The following is a 19,850-nucleotide window of genomic DNA, read 5'->3' on the forward strand; positions in this document are numbered from 1 at the left end:
AACAAAAAAAAAAAAAAAAAAAAAAACCTGGGCAACAAGAAGTATATCAAGGAGGTGGAGAAATTGGAACTTTCCTACACTGCTCATGGGAATGTACAAGGGTGCAGCCACTTTGGAATGTGGTAGCCGTCTGGAAGTTCCTCAGAAGGTTAAACATAGAGTTACAGTATGATCAGCAATTCTACACTAGATATACACTCTAGAGAAATGAAAACATGTCTGGGTGCGGTGGCTCACACCTGTAATCCCAGCACTTGGGGAGGCCAAGGAGGGGTGGATCATGAAGTCAGGAGTTCAAGACCAGCCTGGCCAACATGATGAAACCCCATCTCTACTAAAAATACAAAAATTAGCCAAGTGTGGTGGCAGGTGCCCGTAATCCCAGCTAATCTGGAGGCTGAGGCAGGAGAATTGCTTTAACCTAGGGGGCAGAAGTTGCAGTGAGCCAAGATCATGCCACTGTACTCCAGCCTGGGCAACAGAGTAAGACTCCATTTCAAAAAAAGAAAGAAAGAAAGAAATGAAGACATATATCCACACAAAAACTTGCACAAGAATACCTGTGGCAGTATTGTTCATAGTAGCCAAAAAATAGAAACAAATGTTCATCAACTGATAAATGGAGAAATCGAATGTGGTATGTCCATACAGTGGACTATTATTTGGCCAGAAAAAGGAATGGAGTACCCATACATGCTAGAACATGAATGAGCCTTGAAAACATGCTAAGGGAAAGAAGTCAGGAACAAAAGACCACATATGATACACTTCCATTTATAGGAAATGTATAGAATAGACAAATCTTAGAGACAGAGGAGATTAGGGGTCGCGTACAATGTGATGTTGCAGGTAGGCGGGAATGGGGACGTGACTGCTGATGGATACAGGGCTTCTTTGGGAGGTAATGGAAATGTTCTAAAATTAGATTGTCATAATGGTTGTATAACTCTGAATATACTAAACACCATTAACTTGTATACTGCAAATTGGTGAATTATATGGTATGTGAGTAAAGCTATTTATTTATGTATTTTATTTTACTTTTTCAGAGATGGGATCTTGCTCTGTCACCCAGGCTGGAATGCAGTAGTGTGATCATAGCTCACTGCAACCTCAAACTCCTGGGCTCAAGTGATCCTCCTGCCTCTGTCTCTTGAATAGTAAAGCTATATTTTTTGGGGAAAAGGGGGAAACAGCTCCTGAGTTCGGGTGGGGTAGGCTCCCAGAATCTACCAACTTACTGAAAGCAAGGCATCAGGAGAGAGGCCTGGAATCTGTTTTTAACAAGCCCAGCAAATGAGGCATCATTAAGTAGGTCTTAGAAATACAGTGTCATAGAGAATATTTTAATTTTTATTTTACATTGTAAAGTGGGATAGGGCAGGATTAATATCTTTTAGCTTACATTTTTGCTACAGACTAGGTGCTGTGGAAATACAGTATCCTTTGATGACAATAATGACAGTCTTCAAAGTGAGCGGTGCATATTCTTCCAGAAGTTTTGCACTTCTTGCTTCTGAAGTACAGTGCCCTAGAGGGCCTCAGACCCATCCCCAGGGCCCCCGTTCTCTGCAGCCACCATCATCTCTCTCCCTTTGCAGGTGCAGAGACAGCAGTAAGGGCTGCCAGCACCACCCAGAAACTGACTATGAAATCCCCAATGTGTCTGACCCTTTCTCTTTAAGACTTTGGTTTGCTTACATTTCATTTTGTTCCTGTAAGTGTTTCTTATTGCCATAGCAACCCTAATCAATCACTGGACCAAAAATAGCTCTTTCATGTTTTCCAAAGCATGTCTGTAGTGAATTGGAAATTCAGTTCTGCCGTGCATTCTGCATATGCTGTTTTCATTTCCCGACACTGAACCTGGGAGGGCTTGTGTCTGGAAATTATTCTTACAGAGACCCAGATACCTGACTTGTCTTTTCTGGCGTTCTTCTTCCCCACTGCAGATCCCCCCATCACTTCCAAAAGCTACAAGCAGATGCATTTAAATGTTCCACCATCACTTTTCTGCACATTGAGTTTTAGGTGCTGGAGGTTTTACAGGTACCAGAATATCACTTTTCAATAAGAGGTTCATCCTGGTGGATTCCACTGGGTTTGGAAGGCCAATTATAGATGCTTAGACACCAGATAAAAGGAAGAGGGTCATGGCAGGGAGCAGATGGCAGCAACACCTGTAAGATTCCTCTGGCTTAGGTGGATCTAAGCTAGAAAATCAAAGATGAGATGATAGGCGAGCTCCTGCCTTGATTCCCTGACTTCTTCCTAACACTGCTCCTGTTTTTAGGGGATTGGGGCAAAACAAACACTGGATGCAATTAAGTGAATATTTTCTATGATTCTTTCTCTGCTTTATTCTCCCTGCCAAGCTGTGCCTTTAGCTGAGAAGAGGAAGAGAGAAAAAAGAAAAGATTTTTCATGAGAAAGAGGATTCCAGACCTGGAGTGAGCCCAGAGGAGGAAGAAGAGGTGGAGAGGGACAGAAATGACTCACTGATTTCCCCCAGGCTCCGGGGACAGGAGTACTTTTGTGCCTCCCCCTCTGCCTGTAAGCAGAGTCATCTCTGTGGCCTCAAAGGTTCCCAACTTCTGTTTTATGCTTCTGTTTCTTAACTTCTTTGAGCCTTGGTTTTGGCAATTGGGCTGAGTGAACCAGCAGAGGTGCGCCCTTTAGATCTAGGAAAAAAAAGAGTTCACAGAGAACCTGGTAGAGTTTTTGTTCCCTGCATAAATTCAGCAGGGGGCCAAGGGAAAGCTCAGAGAAGAGACCAGTGGAAGGGGCACCTGCGCAGAAGAAGAGGTACCTGCCCAGAAGAAGGGGCTGCCAAGGATGGAGCCTGGGACACGTGGTGACATTTTCTCAGCAGCAGAGCAGGTCAGGGATTCAGAGTGAGTCTGGAAGAGCCCAGATCTGCTCTGTGGTTTGGCCACCTTCCTTGCCATGGGCAGGAGCCATCAGGTGTCCTATGGGTGCCTTTCCGGAAGCCTCTGCATCCTTGCATCTTCATAGTGGAGGATCTGCCTTTGACCCCAGCTCAGCGTTCTCGTCCATGTTGCCTAGGAGTGTATACAATGGAGTGGACCAACATCTCTCCAGCACCTGCCAGGTGCTGCTTGGCCCTGGACATTCATTATCTCCTTTCATTCTCACCCCACAGCTTTGAGGTTGCGATTATCTCCATTTGATAGATGAGAAAACTGAAGCTCAGAGGGATTCGGCAATTTGCCCCGAGTCACACAGTTTGTTGGAAAAGAAGCTGGGGTTTGAACTGAAGTCCGTTTTCCTCTAAACACCTGTATTTTTTTTTTTCTACTAAATCACCATGCTCCCTCTCTGTGGGTTAGGTGCCTGCTGCTGCATCTGGACACCAGATAATGACAAGCTTGCTGACATCAGTTACTAGTAAATATCACCCTGGGCAATAAGCAGTGGCCATTGACTGACAAAGCAGGTGATGTCATAGGTGGAACTACTAAGTCAGAAAAAGCACCAATTCCCCCTTCCCTTGCACATGCTTGAACCTCAAAGTCAGTGATGCTTTACACAGATGAAAGCCAGATGGGCGATTTGGAAGAAGGCAGCCAGCAGCCTGGGTGTTGTGTTGGTTTTCTCTTGCTGTGTAACAAATCTCCCACAAATTTAGCAACTTAAAACAACACAAGTGGCTGGGTGCAATGGCTCATGCCTATAATACCAGCACTTTAGGAGGCCGAGGTTGGAGGATCGCTTGAGCTCAGGAGTTTGAGACCAACCTGGTCAACACAGTGAGAGCTCATCTCTACTAAAAATAAAAAAAATAGCTGGGTATGGTGGTGCATGCCTGTAGTCCCAGCTGTTCAGGAGGCTGAGGCGGGAGGATTGCTTAAGTCCAGGAGGTCAAGGCTGCGGTGAGCTGAGCTATAATCACACCACTGCGTTCAAGCCTGGACAACAGAATGAGGCTCTGTCTCAAAAAAGAAAAGAAAATACAAATAACACAAGTTTGTCATCTTGCAGTTTCTATGGGTCAGGAGTTGGAACCTAGGCCCGCTGGGTCCTTGACTCCGGGACTCCCCAGGTGGAAATCAAGGCATCAGCCAAGGTTCTAGTTTCACCAGAGATGCGGGGTCCTCTTCCATGCTCACTGGTGGTTGGCAGGACTCATTCCTCGTGGTTGTAGGACAGAAATCGTGTTTTCTAGCTGGCCCTCCTCCAGCTGTCACTCTCAGTTCCCGGTAGACCTCTCTTGGGTCCTATCCACGTGGCTATCTCACAACTTCAAAGCCAACTAAAGAATCTCTGCTTTTTCTAAAGTGAAGTCTTGTATACTGAGACAGAGTCTCAGGAGTGACTGACTGTCTTGTCTTTTTGCTAGCCATCAAAGGCTACGCTCCCTCTGAAGGTTCTAGGGGGCAACCAGGGGAGTGACAACCCATCATATCCCCGGGTCCTGCTCACACCCGAGGGGAAGGATTACACAGGATGTGTGCACCAGTGGCCGGGACTCTGGAGGCTGTCTCAGAATTCTGTCCGCAGTGGGTTTTTCAGTCTTTCCTTCATATGCTGTGGGCCAAATGGGACTTTCAACATTCAGCATTTCCAAATGACTGCTCCTTAGAGAGCACTGGATGCTTCAGAAGCCCTTACACATCTTCCTGTTTTAGCCAGTGACTGACAACCCTAGTGACTCTCTTCTTGGAGCAAGTTCAGGTGTGTTACATCAGGATTCCCAACATTTTTTCCATGCCCACACTCCTGACAGATCCCTCGATGATACAGAATTCCTCCACTCAAGGATGTTTATCAGGATCTTTAGGGAACAGCGCACATTTTGAGAAAAAGTCCAGGGTTGGGAGGTGGGGTCCCCCTCTCCCCACTGACATTGAGAATGACTAGGTTAGATGGTATATTCCTAATGGAAGCAAAAGTCTTGGTTACAGAAAACATTATTCGAGCAAAACCTAAACTAAAGGAGATGGTTTAACACCTGAAGAAGCTGAGTAAAGAAGGGGGGTAAAGAAAAAGGGGGGCGACTTTGACGTGCACCATTCCTAGTGGTGCTGGTGTTGGGGGGGCACCCTCCTGTTAGAGTGTGAGCTTACCACCTGGTTGGTGAGCCTGGGACACACATAACTAATGGTAACGGTGACAAAGGAGATACATGCTCTGATAAAGGGACAAACGGAATACTGCCACATGCGTGGGATAATCATTCCAAAGTGGTACTTGAGATGGTCTTTGAGTAAGATTTAGGAAAGAAATTTTGGGCTGATAGTACCATGGGCCAAAACAAAACAAACAAACAAACAAACAAAAGCCTGGTAGCAAGAAGTTTTCCAGGGAAGGGGGAGTGGACCTAGATTTAGGGTGGGCCCAAATCCAATGACTGGTGTCCTTGTAAGAAGAGAAGAGAGGAGACCCAGAGGGAAGAAGGAAATGTGAAGACGGAGGCAGAGACTGGAGTGATGCACCCACTGCCGGGGCCACCAACAGCTGGAGGAGACAAGGACAGATTCTCTCCCAGAGTCTTGAGAGGGAGTGTGGCTCTGCCAACACCTTGGTTTCAGGCTTCGAGCCTCCAGAACTGTGAGAGAATGAATTGCTGCTGTTTTAAGCCACCCAGTTTGTGGAACTGGCTACAGTAACTCTAGGGTACCAGTACAGTCAGGGAGAACATTCGCATTCAGTCCGGTCCTTTCAAGTTTGAGGAACCTGTAGGGCGTTTGCTGGGGATAGCCAGTGGGCACCTGGAAATGTGAGAGGAGTTGGAATTTGAGATGTTGATGTGGGAGGCATCTGCCAAAAAAAATCATGAAAAGTCAGAAGCAGATAAGATCACCAGGGGAGAGGGTTTGGATCAAGAAAAGAGGCTGTAGGTAGGGTAGGACCTGAGGGATCTCCTGCAGGGAAGGAGTGGAGGAGGGAAGAGAAGGCTGAACTACTGCTCAGGATGGAGAACTTGCTCAGCCGTATTGCAGCCTAGAGAGGTCTCCAGGGTGCACATGGAAGAGTGATGCTGGTTTGGAAATCCTTTGATGATCAGGTGGGAGGCGGAAAAAAGTAGGAAGCACTGAAATTGAATACTCTTTTTTTTATTTTTTTATTTTTTTTGAGACGGAGCCTTGCTGGACTGCAGAGGTGCAACCTTGGCTCACTACAACCCCCGCCTCCCGGGTTCAGCGATTCTCCCCACTCAGCCTCCTGAGTAGCTGGGATTACAGGCACCTGCCATCATGCCTGGCTAATTTTTGTATTTTTGTAGAGATGAGGTCTCACCATGTTGGCCAGGCTGGTCTTGAACTCCTGACCTCAGGTGATCCACCCACCTCGGCTTCCCAAAGTGCTGGGATTACAGGCGTGAGCCACCACGCCCGGCCACTGACTACTCTTTTAATAAGTTTTTTTATGAAGACAGAGAGAGATATGGAATTGATTATAGATGGGGGAAGAAATAGAATCAAGGGAACTTTGTGCTTATTTATTTTGTAAGACTGACACTTTTCATTATATCTTTAGGCTGTGGGAAGGAAGCAGGGAGAAGATGCAAATAGTCAATGAAACAAGGTTCTAGAGAAGAGCTTACAAATAATTTGTACTGTGCACCTACTATGTGTCAGTCGCTGTGCTGGGGTTTAGCTGTGTGACCTCATTGATCTTCCCAACACTCCTACAGAGTGGAGAAGAATTGTCTCCATTCTCCACCTGGGGCAACTGGGGCTGAGCATAGTGAAATAACTTGCCCAGGTTAATACATCTTGGATTTGAGCCCAAGTTAGCTGGCTCTAATGTCTCAGTGCTTTTCATTATAATATTTCTCCACTGAAAAAGAGGAGGATATATCTTCCTCTGACTCACAAAGAATAAGAAACTTAAAGAAATAAGCAGATTTGTTATGGAGGAAAGGGATGTGTCAGTGTTTCTATCATGTGGTTCGTGTCCTCATTAAACTATAACTCAAGAAAGTGATCAGCTGCGAGGCAGAGGGGAGAAGGGTGAAGCCAGGCAGGGGACCTTGAGAGGGGAAGGGATTTAGGATAGATCAGCGGGTGAGATATAACAGGGAGCCAATCAGGAAGAAATCAAAGACTTTGCTTTAAAGCTGAGCTTCCGCTAGGATTAGTGGGCTGGATTTTTGGAGAAACCAGCCTGCATGGGGGAGGCAGAAGGTTATCTTAACACGGACATTTCCCCGGAGAGATTTCAGTGACAGCACTGAAGAAGCCCAGAGCCACAGATAATTCTGATTTTAACCCAAGACACCCGCACACCCCAGGGCTCTGAGAGCGAGTCCTCAGACATCCCAAGGGGAGTATCAGCCCCAACCACCTGCTGAAGGAGAAAGTGCTGACCCGCTTGGAGTTACCAGGAGCTGTTCTCTGGCCAGTACCCTGCTGAAGCCAGGTGCACTCCCAGCCTCGTGGCAAGGTTGCCATTCTGATAGGAAAATAACCAAAGTCCCCACTCAAAAATAACATCTGCTAATTTGCGTGGGAGTTTTGCATTTCATAACTGGGTTTAATATGCAAATGCTAAAATTCATGTGTTAGGCTAGCTAAGTGGTTTAGAGGTTCAGTGGGTAAAAACGCCTCAGTGTTCCACTCCGGTGCACCGAGACCCACACCCATGCTCCACAACTCTGTGCTCTCCCCACTCCTTGGGTTGACTCTCATGTGAATTATGGGACAAAAAATACAAAATCGATTTACCTAAAGGCTTGTCATGTCTAAGAGGGTCTCAGCCAGGGCATCCCCCCACGTTCCCGTGTCTGCTGTGGGGCTCTGAGTCCTCCAGCATCTTCATTTAAGATGAGCAGCTGCTCCTTGGTGCTACCTGGACCCGGGTGTGAGGGCAGCGGTTATGGAGTGAGAAGTTTGAGAGGAGACAGCAGAGAAGGTGTTAATGAATAATCGCAGGGCCTCGTTCTCCATAAAGGCAATTACTGGGATTGATTGTTCCCATGTTTCCTTAGTCACGGTTCAGGTGGCTTGTTTCACTCAGATTAAGACAGATGCGTGCTGAACGCGCCCTGGCATGTGATGTCAGGAGAATTATCGATGGCACGTCCCAGGCCTCTGCCTTCTTGTGCGGGTGCCACCAGGGATCTCAGCCGGGCTAAAAGGGGAGCATGGTCATTGTGCGGCTGAAGCATGTGTGTGCTATAGCCAGGTGGTTTTCCAGTTTAAGCATGCCTCAGCATACACTGGAGGGCATGGTAAACAGATTGCTGAACCCCACCTCCAGAGTTTCTGATTGAGTTGGTCTGCTGAATAATTTGCATTTCTTTTCTTTTTTCTTTTTTTTTTTTGAGTTAGAGTCCTGCTCTGTTGCCCAGGCTGGAGTGCAATGGCGCGATCTCAGCTCACTGCAACCTCCACCTCCCAAGCTGAAGCGATTCTCATGCTTTGGCCTCCCAAGTAGCTGGAATTAACAGGGGGTGCGCCACCACACCCGGCTAATTCTTGTATTTTTAGTAAAGACGGGGTTTCACCATGTTGGCCAGGCTGGTCTCAAACCCCTGACCTCAGGTGATATGCCCGCCTTGGTCTCCCAAAGTGCTGGGATTACAGGCATGAGCCACCGTGCCTGGCCAAGTATTTGCATTTCTAACAATTCTGGGCTGCTGGAACTGGTCCAGAAACTCCTCTTTGAGAACCACTCAGTATGGTGAAGAGCATGAACACTGGGACCAGGCCACCTGGCTGCATGACTGTAGGCCATTTACTTACCCTCTCTGTACCTCCATCTCCTCATCTTTAAAGCAGAGGGGATAGTAATAGTACCTCCTTCATGGGGTGGTTGCCAGGAATAAATGAGTGAGCACATCAGAGCATTTGTAGCAGTGTCTGGTATAGACAGTATATGAGTGCTAGGAACATGTATAAGAGATCCAGCCTCTTGTTACTGTAATGCTATCAGCCCAAGTCTGGTTTCCCCAACACCCACAGATCCCAATGGAGTTGCTGGGTCATTTTGCCCATTAGCCATCAATCCTATCTCTGGTGGCCAAGAAAGTTAATGCCCAGCTTAGTGCTAGCCAGAGCGTGGTTACATCAACATCCATCAAAATTCTTTTCTCAAGCCACCTTAACCCTTCACATCTACTGAATGCATAGAACTTGACTCAGCGAGACTGGGGCCATAGGGCTGGGTTGCATTTGGGGTTTCTCTCCCTCGCGTGGGCAAAGAGAGGGGCTGCCTTTTCTGGTTCAGTTTCTACCCATGGATGCTGTCTGCTGAATGCATTCTTGCTGCCCAGTACTATACATTTTTAAAACATCATTTTATTAATATTTAACCCTCACAGTATTGTTCTTAGGTAATAATTATTATTCCTGTTTTAACTCTGTTGGGGTTCAGATAAGTTAAATGACTTATCCAAATTACATATTAAAAGCCAGGTCTCGGCTGGATGCAGGCAGGAGAATCATGTAAGACCAGGAATTCAAGACCAGCCTGGACAACATAGAGAGATCCTTGCCTCTACAAAAAAATTTTTTTTTTTTAATTAACCAGGCATGGTGGCACACACCTGTAGTCCCAGCTACCTGGGAGGCTGAGGCGGGAGGATCGCTTGAGCCCATAGGTCAAGGTTACAAAGTGAGCTGTGATCACACCACTGCACTCCAGCCTGGGTGACAAAGCAAGAGTCTGTCTCAAAAAGAACAAGAAAAAGAAGGCCGGACGTGGTGGCTCACACCTGTAATCCCAGCACTGTGGAGGCCAAGGCAGGCAGATCTTTTGAGCTCAGGAGTTCGAGACCAGCCTGGCTAACATGGAGAAACCCTATCTCTACTAAAAATATAAAAATTAGTCGGGCTACATGGGAGACTAAGGCATGAGAATTACTTGAACCTGGGAGGTGGTTATAGTGAGCCCAGATCGCGCCACTGCACTCCAGCCTGGGCGACAGAGCAAGACCCTGTCTCAAGACATAAAAAATAATAAAATTTAAAAATTAAAAATTAAATTTCAATTTTCAAATTAAATTTTTAAAAAATTTTTTATTTTACTTTAAAAATAAATTTATGTTTTAAAAATTAAAAGCCAGGTCTGTCTGACTTCAATAATCTATGATTTTAAAGTTCTACTATATCCCCTTGCTAATGTTATATGAGCATTTATATAAAGATTAAGGCTGGGTCCCCAGGAATCCAGCAATGGCAGCTGCTCCCCAAAGGTAAACTCCCCAGAACTGGCACCGGTGTGATTTAGGGGTTTGCTTTTCTAAAGCTTACGCTAGGAGTCACAGAACATATTCCTTTTGGAAATGTCCTCTTCAGGGACTTGCCCTCTATTGCTGGTTATTCTCTGTGGCCTGACCTCTGTCTGGATGAAACTGTTCATGGTCCTAAAGGTGCTTTCCTTTGTCTGAATTTGGATATTGACTTAGTATCTTAACATGTCTGCTCTGCTGCGGTGCTCCCAACCACGTGGCCAGGGAAGTATTCAGAAGCTCTGCTGAACATAGGAAGAGAGAAAAAATGTCATGCTAATGGAAGTTTGCTTTTCTCCCACAGTGTTCCTTTCTGCCGAAATTCTCCATTCATATAGAAACCAAGTATGAGGACAACAAAGGAAGCAACGACCGTGTGAGTAGCCCCTCCTCCCCTGCCATGCTCACCTCTTGGGCTCTGAAAATTGCAGCACTTCTTACAGCCCCTCTGTGACCGGGGCCAGCGGTGGGACCTGTGCCTGGGACCGCAGAGATGCTCTGGCCTTTGGCTTCTGAGGGTTAATTCCCTGGGACTTTTCCCTGGAATTCTTTGGTTGTCTAGTTTTTCTTTCTCATGTTTATGTACTTTCCATGGGCCTCTGAGCAGAAGCCTCTGACCTGGGGTGACTGTCATGGAGGTGGAGAGGATGACAGGGTACTAGGAACTCCAAGATTTGGTTTCTGATCATTGGACGGAGTACATATCTTCTCAATGCCTATTCATATTTTCTTCAAAAAGGGAATGCAATCAAATATATGTGTGCACAGAAAAGGCAGTATAGTCAGATATGTGTGAACAGAAAAGGAAATACAGGCCCAGTGCAGTGGCTCATGCCTGTAATCCCAGCACTCTGGGAGGCTGAGGCATGCAGATCACCTGAGATCAGGAGTTCAAGACCAGCCTGGCCAACACGGCAAATCCCTGTCTTGACTAAAACTACAAAAATTAGCTGGGTGTGGTGGGGCACGCCAGTAATCCCAGCTACTTGGGAGGCTGAAGCAGGAGAATTGCTTGAACCTGGGAGGCAGAGGTTACAGTGAGCCGAGGTTGCGCCACTGCACTCCAGCCTGGGCCACAGAGCGAGACTCCATCTCAAAAAAAAAAAGAAAGAAAGAAAAGGAAATAGAATCAGATGTATGTGTACATACTGCATATATGCTTACTTACATACATGTGGTATTTGTATACACCCACACATCCTACCTTAAAATCAGGTGCTACCCCCACAAAATATTTACCTCCTGAGGCATTCTGACTTTTACTAAATTTCAGCCAAGCATTTTGCTTATTAGTGTTGGTTAAAACCCATCTTCTGACCTGGCTTTTACCCCCAGGCTCTTTCTGTTGGGGCAGTACATTTCTAAGTTCTCTTTTCTTTGGGGGTGACTGTTTTGACCTACCAAAAGCCTCACCTGAGATTAGGCTGTGGGTTCCCTCAGGACCCATTGAAAGGAAGAACCTGGATCTGGAAGCTTCAGGGCTTCCCCCGAGTTCATGGAACTTCCTAGAGGAGAGTATACAGCTGGCAAAAGTACTATCCTACCACTGTGTTCAGGAACCCCATCATTAGTGTCTCCTTGAAGTGGCAGCCCAAAGGGGAATGTTTAGGGCCATTTTCCTGTCACAGGCCGAAATCACAGGCGCGTTGCTGGCCAACTTCGTCAAAACCACCATGTCTAAAGCAGTGTCACACTGTGTTTAAACTTGAATCCTTATAAAATAGTGATTTATTTTTCTGATTAGAAAGTAGGCTGGGCGCGGTGGCTCACGCCTGTAATCCTAGCATGTTGGGAGGCCAAGGCGGATTGTCCGAGCTCAGGAGTTCAAGACCAGCCTGGGCAACATGGCAAAACCCCCTCTCTACTAAAAATACAAAAAATTAGCCGGGCATGGTGGCACATGCCTGTAGTCCCAGCTACTCAGGAGGCTGAGGCAGGAAAATCACTTGAGCCTGGGAGGCGGAGGTTGCAGTGAGCCCAGATTGCACCACTGCACTCCAGCTGTCAACAGAGCGAGACTCTGTCTCAAAAAAAAAAAAAGTTAATACATGGCTATTCAAACTTGGAAAATGCAAAAAGAAAGTATGGAAAAAAGAAAGGAAAAACCAATAGCAGTCCCACAATTTAGAGATGACTTCTGTTAGCGATTTGGTTCATGTTGCAGATTATGGACAAATTTATTTTGTAACCAATTCCTCCTGAATTGAATCATAAAGTATGTTATTTTTAACATGCCATGAAGTATGCTTCCCCATAATGATTCTTCCTGGCTGTACCACCTTCCATATTTCAGTGTACTTCTTTAAACCTGGTCACTGGATATTGAAGTAAGCTTGACTATTTTCGTGTAGCTGTGGACTCTCATGAAAAGGATAATAAAGTTCAGTTGCCTGAATTGCTTTTCCTGGCATAATATGAAAATATGGGGGGATTTTTTTTTTCTTTATGAGACAGGGTCTCGCTCTGTCACCCAGGCTGGAGTGCAGTAGCACGATCTCGGGTCACTGCAGCCTCCACCTCCTGGGCTCAAGCAATCCTCCCACCTCAGCCCCACTGAGTAGCTGGGGCTACAGGCACACACGACCATGCCCAGCTAATTTTTGTGTTTTTTTTAAGAGATGGGATTGCACCATGTTGCCTAGGCTAGTCTCAAACTCCTGGACTAAAGCAATCTGCCTGTCTTGGCCTCCCAAAGTGCTGGGATTACAGGCGTGAGCCACCATGCCTGGCTGGAAAAAAAATTTTTAATTATCTTTTAGTCTTTCCAAACAAATTTCCTTGCTTTCTCTCTTTTTCTCTATGTCTCTGTCTCCATGAGTTCATTCAAAACAGCTCTCCATTTGAAAAGGTATAGAGAGGCCAGGTGCTATGGCTCACACCTGTAATCCCAGCACTCTGGGAGGCCGTGGTGGACGGATCACCTGAGGTCAGGAGTTTGAGACCAGCCTGGGCAACATGCGGAAACCCCATCTCTGCAAAATTAAAAAATTAGCCAGGCATGGTGGCATACACGCCTGTGGTCCCAGCTCCCTACTTGGGAGGCTGCGGTGGGAGAATCGCTTGAGCCCAAGAGGTCAAGCCTGCAGTGAACCATGTTTGCACCTCTGCACTCCAGCCTGGGTGACACAGTCACACCTAGAAATAAAAAAGAGGCACAGAGGGGACACGTGGCCTCACTGTGATTGCTATAGATTGGTGGGACCACTGTAATCTGGTTTATCCTCTGCCCAGTTCAAATAGTCCCCAAAATTCATATGGTGATTATGTATTATTATATATCCCTTTTTTGGCAGGTGCTAAGGTTTTTTGACTACCCTCCTAGGAATTTAAAATAACAGGTTATCCACCTTACAATCAGGATCCAGGCCCACGCCAAGGGCCAGGCCCCTTTGAGACTTAGGCTGGCCTGCAAGAGAAGCACCGATCACCTCTTCACTCCGAGCGGTCCTTGGACACAGTTTGCTTTCTCTAGGAGAAATCTCAGCTGTTGTAGCCCCGCTTGCCTACCTCTCCCCAGCCTGTGGACTCTGGAACTGCCCAGGGGACCTGCTCCTTGTCTCCCTGTCATGGCACCCAACTTGCCCAAGCCCCAGTCCTGCCATCTTGTTACACTAAAGAGGCCCTAAATGTGTTTTGGCCCAGTTCCCACCTCCTGCCCCCCCAGGCTCTGCTTGACTCTGCTCCACAGACCCCAGGTCTTGCCCCTGAGGCCATTGGACCACACAGCCCAGCCCCACTTTGTTAGACTTCTTTGCCAATTTGCCCTCCTCTAATTTACATATTCAGCAGCAATTGGTTGTCCAGCAGGTTCAAGGTTGATCCCAGAGAGGCAGAAAAGGAGGGTTGTGGCCAGGTGCAGTGGCTCACACCTGTAATCCCAGCACTTTGGGAGGCTGAGGTGGGTGGATAACTGAGGTCAGGAGTTTGAGACCAGCCTGGCCAGCATGGCAAAACCCCATCTCTACTAAAAATAGAGAAATTAGCAGGGCGTGGTGGCGTGCACCTGTAATCCCACCTACTCGGGAGGCTGAGGCAGGAGAATTGCTTGAACCCAGAAGGCAGAGGTTGCAGTGAGCAGAGATCGTGCCACTGCACTCCAGCCTGGGCAACGAGAATGGAACTCTGTCTCAAAAAATAAAAAAAAAGAAAAGAGAAGAAAAGGAGGGCCGCATCCATTTCCATTCATACTTGTTAATACTTCAAAATCTGAACATGAGAAATGTATATTTATCTAACAATTCTTTAATTACTAAATGCTAGCTTTATCTAGCCAGGGATTCGAAACTGGTGTTTTAAGCCAAGGCATATGCTGGTGTGCTCTTTTTCTGTCCTGGGTTGAGTGTGGAGTTTTTGGTGGGAGGCAGAGTTGCTAAGGAAAGCAGTGCAGTAGTGGATCATTCTCTTGTCTCACCACATTTCCAAACTATTTAATAAACTCAGTTCATTTCTTTGCACTTTCTGGGTGTACACTCTTATCATTCAGCTACCATCTTCATACTGCTATCTACACTGTTTCCTCCCGTACCTGCCAAAAATTTAATGAAATTGATGATGATAAGAAGCAATAATTAAATTGAAAGAGGCTACTGATAGTCATATTGATGATAGTGGTTGAATTGAGTACATGTTGTTATCCTATTATCAATTACCACATAAGTAATTTTTTGACGCGGCCCAGTATATAGTAAGAAAAAAATAGTGGCAGTATGAGTAGATATAAATATCTTCTCTTCCTTGTTAAAAATAAAACCAATATACGTATGATTGTGAAAACCTGCAAACTGTGATTACATTAACCAGGATGCAGTGGGGAAGTTGTCTTAAATTGAGGCCCATTTATTTTATGCACATACTTATGAGAATTATTTGGGCCTTCCTTAGTGCTAGGGAGGACGGCACCATGCCAAGGTAAGGTTCTGTTGTTTGTCCAGGGCCATAAATCTAGACCTGGGAGAGTCCGTGCTTAGCACTGCCTGGTTCAGCTGAACGAGAGGCTGCTCATGTGGTGACGGCTGCCAGGTTACTGGTGTTCAATGGGGTTAATGGGGGCAGCCTTGCTACTTTACTTCCTCTTCCAAACAAAGCAGGCACCATTTAAAGCAGTGCTTCCCAGCCTTGCCTGCACATTGGACCCACCTGAGAAGTTTTAACAACTCATGCCTGAGTCCCAGCCCCCTGGGATTTTTATTTAACGGGTCCTGGCTGCAGGCTGGTCTAAACCAGCCAATGAGCATGAAGGACAGAACACTCCCTTCCAGAACACCGAATTCTCCAGCTGGGAGTGTGAGAAGTTTTACAGTCTACCCTGAGGCTGAACCTGATATGTTCCCTTAGGAGACATTGGCTATGCTGTCCCCAGCACCGTGAAGATCTAGACCAGCAGTTCTCAATCACAGCTGCCTATTAAAATCACCAGGGCCAGGTGGAGTGGCTCACACCTTTATCCCAGCACTTTGGGAGGCCGAGGAGGGAGGATGGCTTGAGCTCAGGAGTTCGAGACCAGCCTGGCCAACATGGTGAAACCTCGTCTCTACTAAAAATACAAAATTTAGCTGGGTATGGTGGTGCATATGCCTGTAATCCCAGCTCCTAGGGAGGCCGAGGCAGAATTGTTTGAACCCGGGAGGCGGAGGTTTCAGTGAGCCGAGACCACGCCACTGCACTCCAGCATGGGCAAGAGAGCAAGTCTCCTTCCCCCCTCAAAAAAAAAAAATCACCTGGGAAGCTTTAGCCATTGCTGAGGCTGCAGCCCCAGCCCTGGGGATTCTGATTTCATTTGTCTGAGGTGGGGTTGAGGCATTGGGATTCCTTTTTTTTTTTTTTTTTTTTTTTTTTGAGACAGAGTCTCACTCTGTCTCCCAGGCTGGAGTGCAGTGGCATGATCTCGGCTCACTGCAAGCTCCACCTGCCGGGTTCATGCTATTCTCCTGTCTTAGCCTTCTGAGTAGCTGGGACTACGAGCGCCTGCCACCATGCCCGGCTAATTTTTTTTTTTTTTTTTTTTTGTATTTTTAGTAGAGACGGGGTTTCACCGTGTTAGCCAGGATGGTCTCGATCACCTGACCTCATGATCCACCCGCCTCAGCCTCCCAAAGTGCTGGGATTACAGGCATGAGCCACCGTGCCCAGCCAGCATTGGGATTTTTACAGCTCCCCCAGGTGAATCTGAGGGGCGACAAGACTGAGAACTATAGATTTAAGGAAATAGTAAGTACTATTTAAAACCAACACTTAGGAAAACAGAAACAGGTTCTCCAAATGTCTTCACTTCTTTATACTCCTGGAAATATGACAGTTTACGAAAGGCACATATAAACCCCACTCCATTCCACTCCCACTCACACAATAAAAAGACCTGGGTAACATATGTATTCTCATTAGCCACATATCACCAAGGACATTATTCCTTGGCAAAGAAACTCCTCTGATAAAATGGAGAGAATGTCCAGTTTAGTTCCTGGAAACCTGAAGCTCTGTCTTTCACAGAGGTCTCCTTGGAGGCTGCCTAAAAGAAGTGTCTGGAATGTATTTCATTTCTAGTTCCTCTGCTGGTAATGAAAGAACACAAAGTTGTTCTTTGTGAAACAGAAAGATCAGTATTGAAGTTCCAGTTATCAATGTAAGCAAGCAAGGCTTGGTTTCTTTGTTTTAAAAAAATAGAATAAATAATGCTTCCATCAGGGTGTGGGGGATGCATAGAGGTTCGTTTACACGGAAGCACTTCATAAACTGTAAAGTGCTATGCAAATATGAGACGTGATTACTGTGATGGCCACACCTCGGGATTAACTGCACTCATGATGATTTCCCAATGAGACTCGAATTTTGTCTCAAGTATCAATAAACCATTTGCTGTTCAACAAGTTTTGAGCACCTACTATGAGCCAGGCATTAGGAGAAGGATCGGGGATACAGCATTAAGACAAACCAGCCCTCCAGGCCGGGCTCAGTGGCTCACGCCTGTAATCCCAGCACTTTGGGAGGCTGAGGCAGCCAGATCACCTGAGGTCGGGAGTTCGAGCCCAGCCTGAACAATATGGAGAAACCCCGTCTCTACTAAAAAGTACAAAAAATTAGCTGGGCATGGTGGCGCATGCCTGTAATTCCAGCTGCTCGGCAGGCTGAGGCAGGAGAATCACTTGAACCTGGGAGGCAGAGGTTGTGGTCAACTGAGATCGCGCCATTGCACTCCAGCCTGGACAACGAGAGCAAAACTCTGTTACAAAAAAAAAAAAAGGCAAACCAGCCCTCCATTAATCATGGAGTGGGGGAAGCAAGTAATAGGCAAGTAAACAAACAAAAGAATTACAGCAGTGCTAACTGCTGGGAAAGCTGTAAACAGGCTAGAGGGAGCTCATCCTTAGGCCATGTGGTCAGAAAGGCCTCTGGGAAGACAAAAGTCCATGTGAGGCTCGAGTATGGGAAGGAGCCAGCCTGATGAGATATACCTTCCTCCACCCCAAATTCATATGTGGAAGCTTTAGAATGTGACTATTCATGGAGACAGGACCTTAAAAGAGGGGATTAAGTTAAAATGAGGCCATTAGAGTAGGCACTAATCCAGTCTGACTGGTGTTCAGATAAGAAGAGAACACTTGGGCACATAAAGAGACTCTAGGCTGGATGCAGTCAGTGGCTCACACCTGGAATCCCAGCACTTTTGGGAAGCTGAGGCAGGCGGATTGCTTAAGCTCAAGAGTTCAAGACCAGCCTGAGCAACATGGCGAAACCCCATTTGTACATAAGAAATGCAAAAACTAGCCAGGTGTGGTGGCGCACACCTGTAGTCACAGCTACTCAGGAGGCTGAGATGGAAGGATCACTTGAACCCAGGAGGCGGAGGTTTCGGTGAGCCAAGATCGTGCCACTGTATTCCAGCCTGGGTGACTGAGAGAGACCCTATCTCAAAAACAAACAAACAAACAGACTCTTAGGGTGCAACACGTGCAGACTTAGGGAGAAGGCAGCCTATCCACAAGCCAAGGAGGAGGTCTCCGAAGAAATCAACCCTGCAGACACGTTGGTCTTGAACTTTCAGCCTCCAGAGCTGTGAGACAATTAATTAGATTCTGTTGTTTACACCACCCAATCTGTGGTGTTCTGTTATGGCTGACCCCATGAACTAATGCAGGGAACAAAGGCCCTGGCCCCTGACACAGCCTTACATATTCCAGGAACTGTTGGAAAACCGCTGGCTAGAGCATTAGGAGTGAGAGTAAGTAGACTGGCAGGAACTGAGGTTGAAAATGTAATAGAAGCTAGATTATGTAAGAGCTATGGGGCCACGGCAGAGTGTGGATTTCAGTGCAGTGGGAACTTATTCAAGGATTTTAAACAAAGGAGTGACAAGATGTTGTTCATGGAGTTTTTAAAATTTTTTTATTTTGGAATAATTTTAAATTTATACTAAAGTTAGCTGGGTATGGTGGCTCATTTTCCAGCACTTTGGGAGGCTGAAGCAGGCAGATTACCTAGGTCAGGAGTTCGAGAAGACCAGCCTGGCCAACATGGTGAAACCCTGTTTCTACTTTAAAAAAAAAAAAAAGAATACCAAAATTAGCTGGGCGTGGTGGTGCATGCCTGTAATCCCTGCTACTCAGGAGGCTGAGGCAGAAGAATCACTTGAACCTGGGAGACGGAGGTTGCAGTGAGCCGAAATTGTGCCACCGCACTCCAGCCTGGGCGACAAGGGCGAAACTCCATCTCAGAAAGAAAAAGAATTTATACTAAACTTGCAAAGATTGTGCACAGGGTTCTCAAGTACCCTCTACCCAGTTTCCCCTTACCCAACCATGATTCCACTGCCAAAACTACAGACTTTATTCAGATTTCACCAGTTTTCCCAGTAATGTACTTTTGCTTCTGTTCCAGAATCCAGATTAGGACAGCCCATTACACTGGGTGATTTATGTTTTTAAAATGTTTGCTCTGGCTGTTCTGTGGAGAATTAGTGAAAGGAAAGACCAAAAGCAGGGAGTCCAGTTGTCAGACTATTGGAATGATCCAGATCAAGATGGTGGTTTGAGCTGGAAAGATGGCAGAGGATAAAGAGGGGAGGAAGGGATCTATTTTGAAAACAGAGTGACTTTGTGTTAGAATTGATGTGGGATGATCTCAGGCTTTCTAGCTCTGCCTAGAGGCCCTGGATAAGTGGTGGTGCCATTGCCACAGGAAACAGTGGAGGAGAAGCAGGTTCTGAGAAGAAAAGCAAAAGCACCATTTAGACATGATGAGTTTCAGATACCAATGAGACTTCCAAGTGGAAATGAGGGGTAAGAAGTTGGATATTGGCCAGGCGTGATGGCTCTCGCCTATAATCCCAGTGCTCTGGGAGGTCACAGCAGGAGGATTGCTTACAGCCAAGAGTTCAAGGCCAGCCTGGGCAACATGGTGAGACCCCGTCTCTACAAAACAAAATTTTTAATTAGCTGGACATGGCGGCGCACACCTGTCGTCCCAGCTACTCAGGAGGCTGAGGTGGGAGGATCGCTTGAGCCCAGGAGGCCAAGGCTGCAGTGAACCATGATCAAGTCACTGTACTCCAGCCTGGGCAACAGAGAAGAAGAAGAAGTTGGATATATATATATATGAATCTGGCATTCAGAGAGGGATGTGGGTCATGATTTTTATCTAGGAAGAGGAGTGACAGAAA

General features: G+C 46.4%; 1 protein-coding gene across 1 annotated transcript in view; it reads left to right on the top strand.

Annotated features, from left to right (window-relative positions):
• Positions 1–19,850, top strand: part of PITPNC1 (phosphatidylinositol transfer protein, cytoplasmic 1) — a 253,142-nt gene that overhangs the window by 119,929 nt on the left and 113,363 nt on the right. The window contains exon 5 of the mRNA XM_011954034.1: positions 10,503–10,574. Coding sequence (XP_011809424.1) covers positions 10,503–10,574 — 72 coding nt within the window. The remainder of the gene's footprint in view (positions 1–10,502; positions 10,575–19,850) is intronic.

The sequence above is a fragment of the Colobus angolensis genome, unplaced genomic scaffold, assembly GCF_000951035.1.
Source record: "Colobus angolensis palliatus isolate OR3802 unplaced genomic scaffold, Cang.pa_1.0 Scaffold1, whole genome shotgun sequence".
Classification (NCBI taxonomy): Eukaryota; Metazoa; Chordata; class Mammalia; order Primates; family Cercopithecidae; genus Colobus; species Colobus angolensis.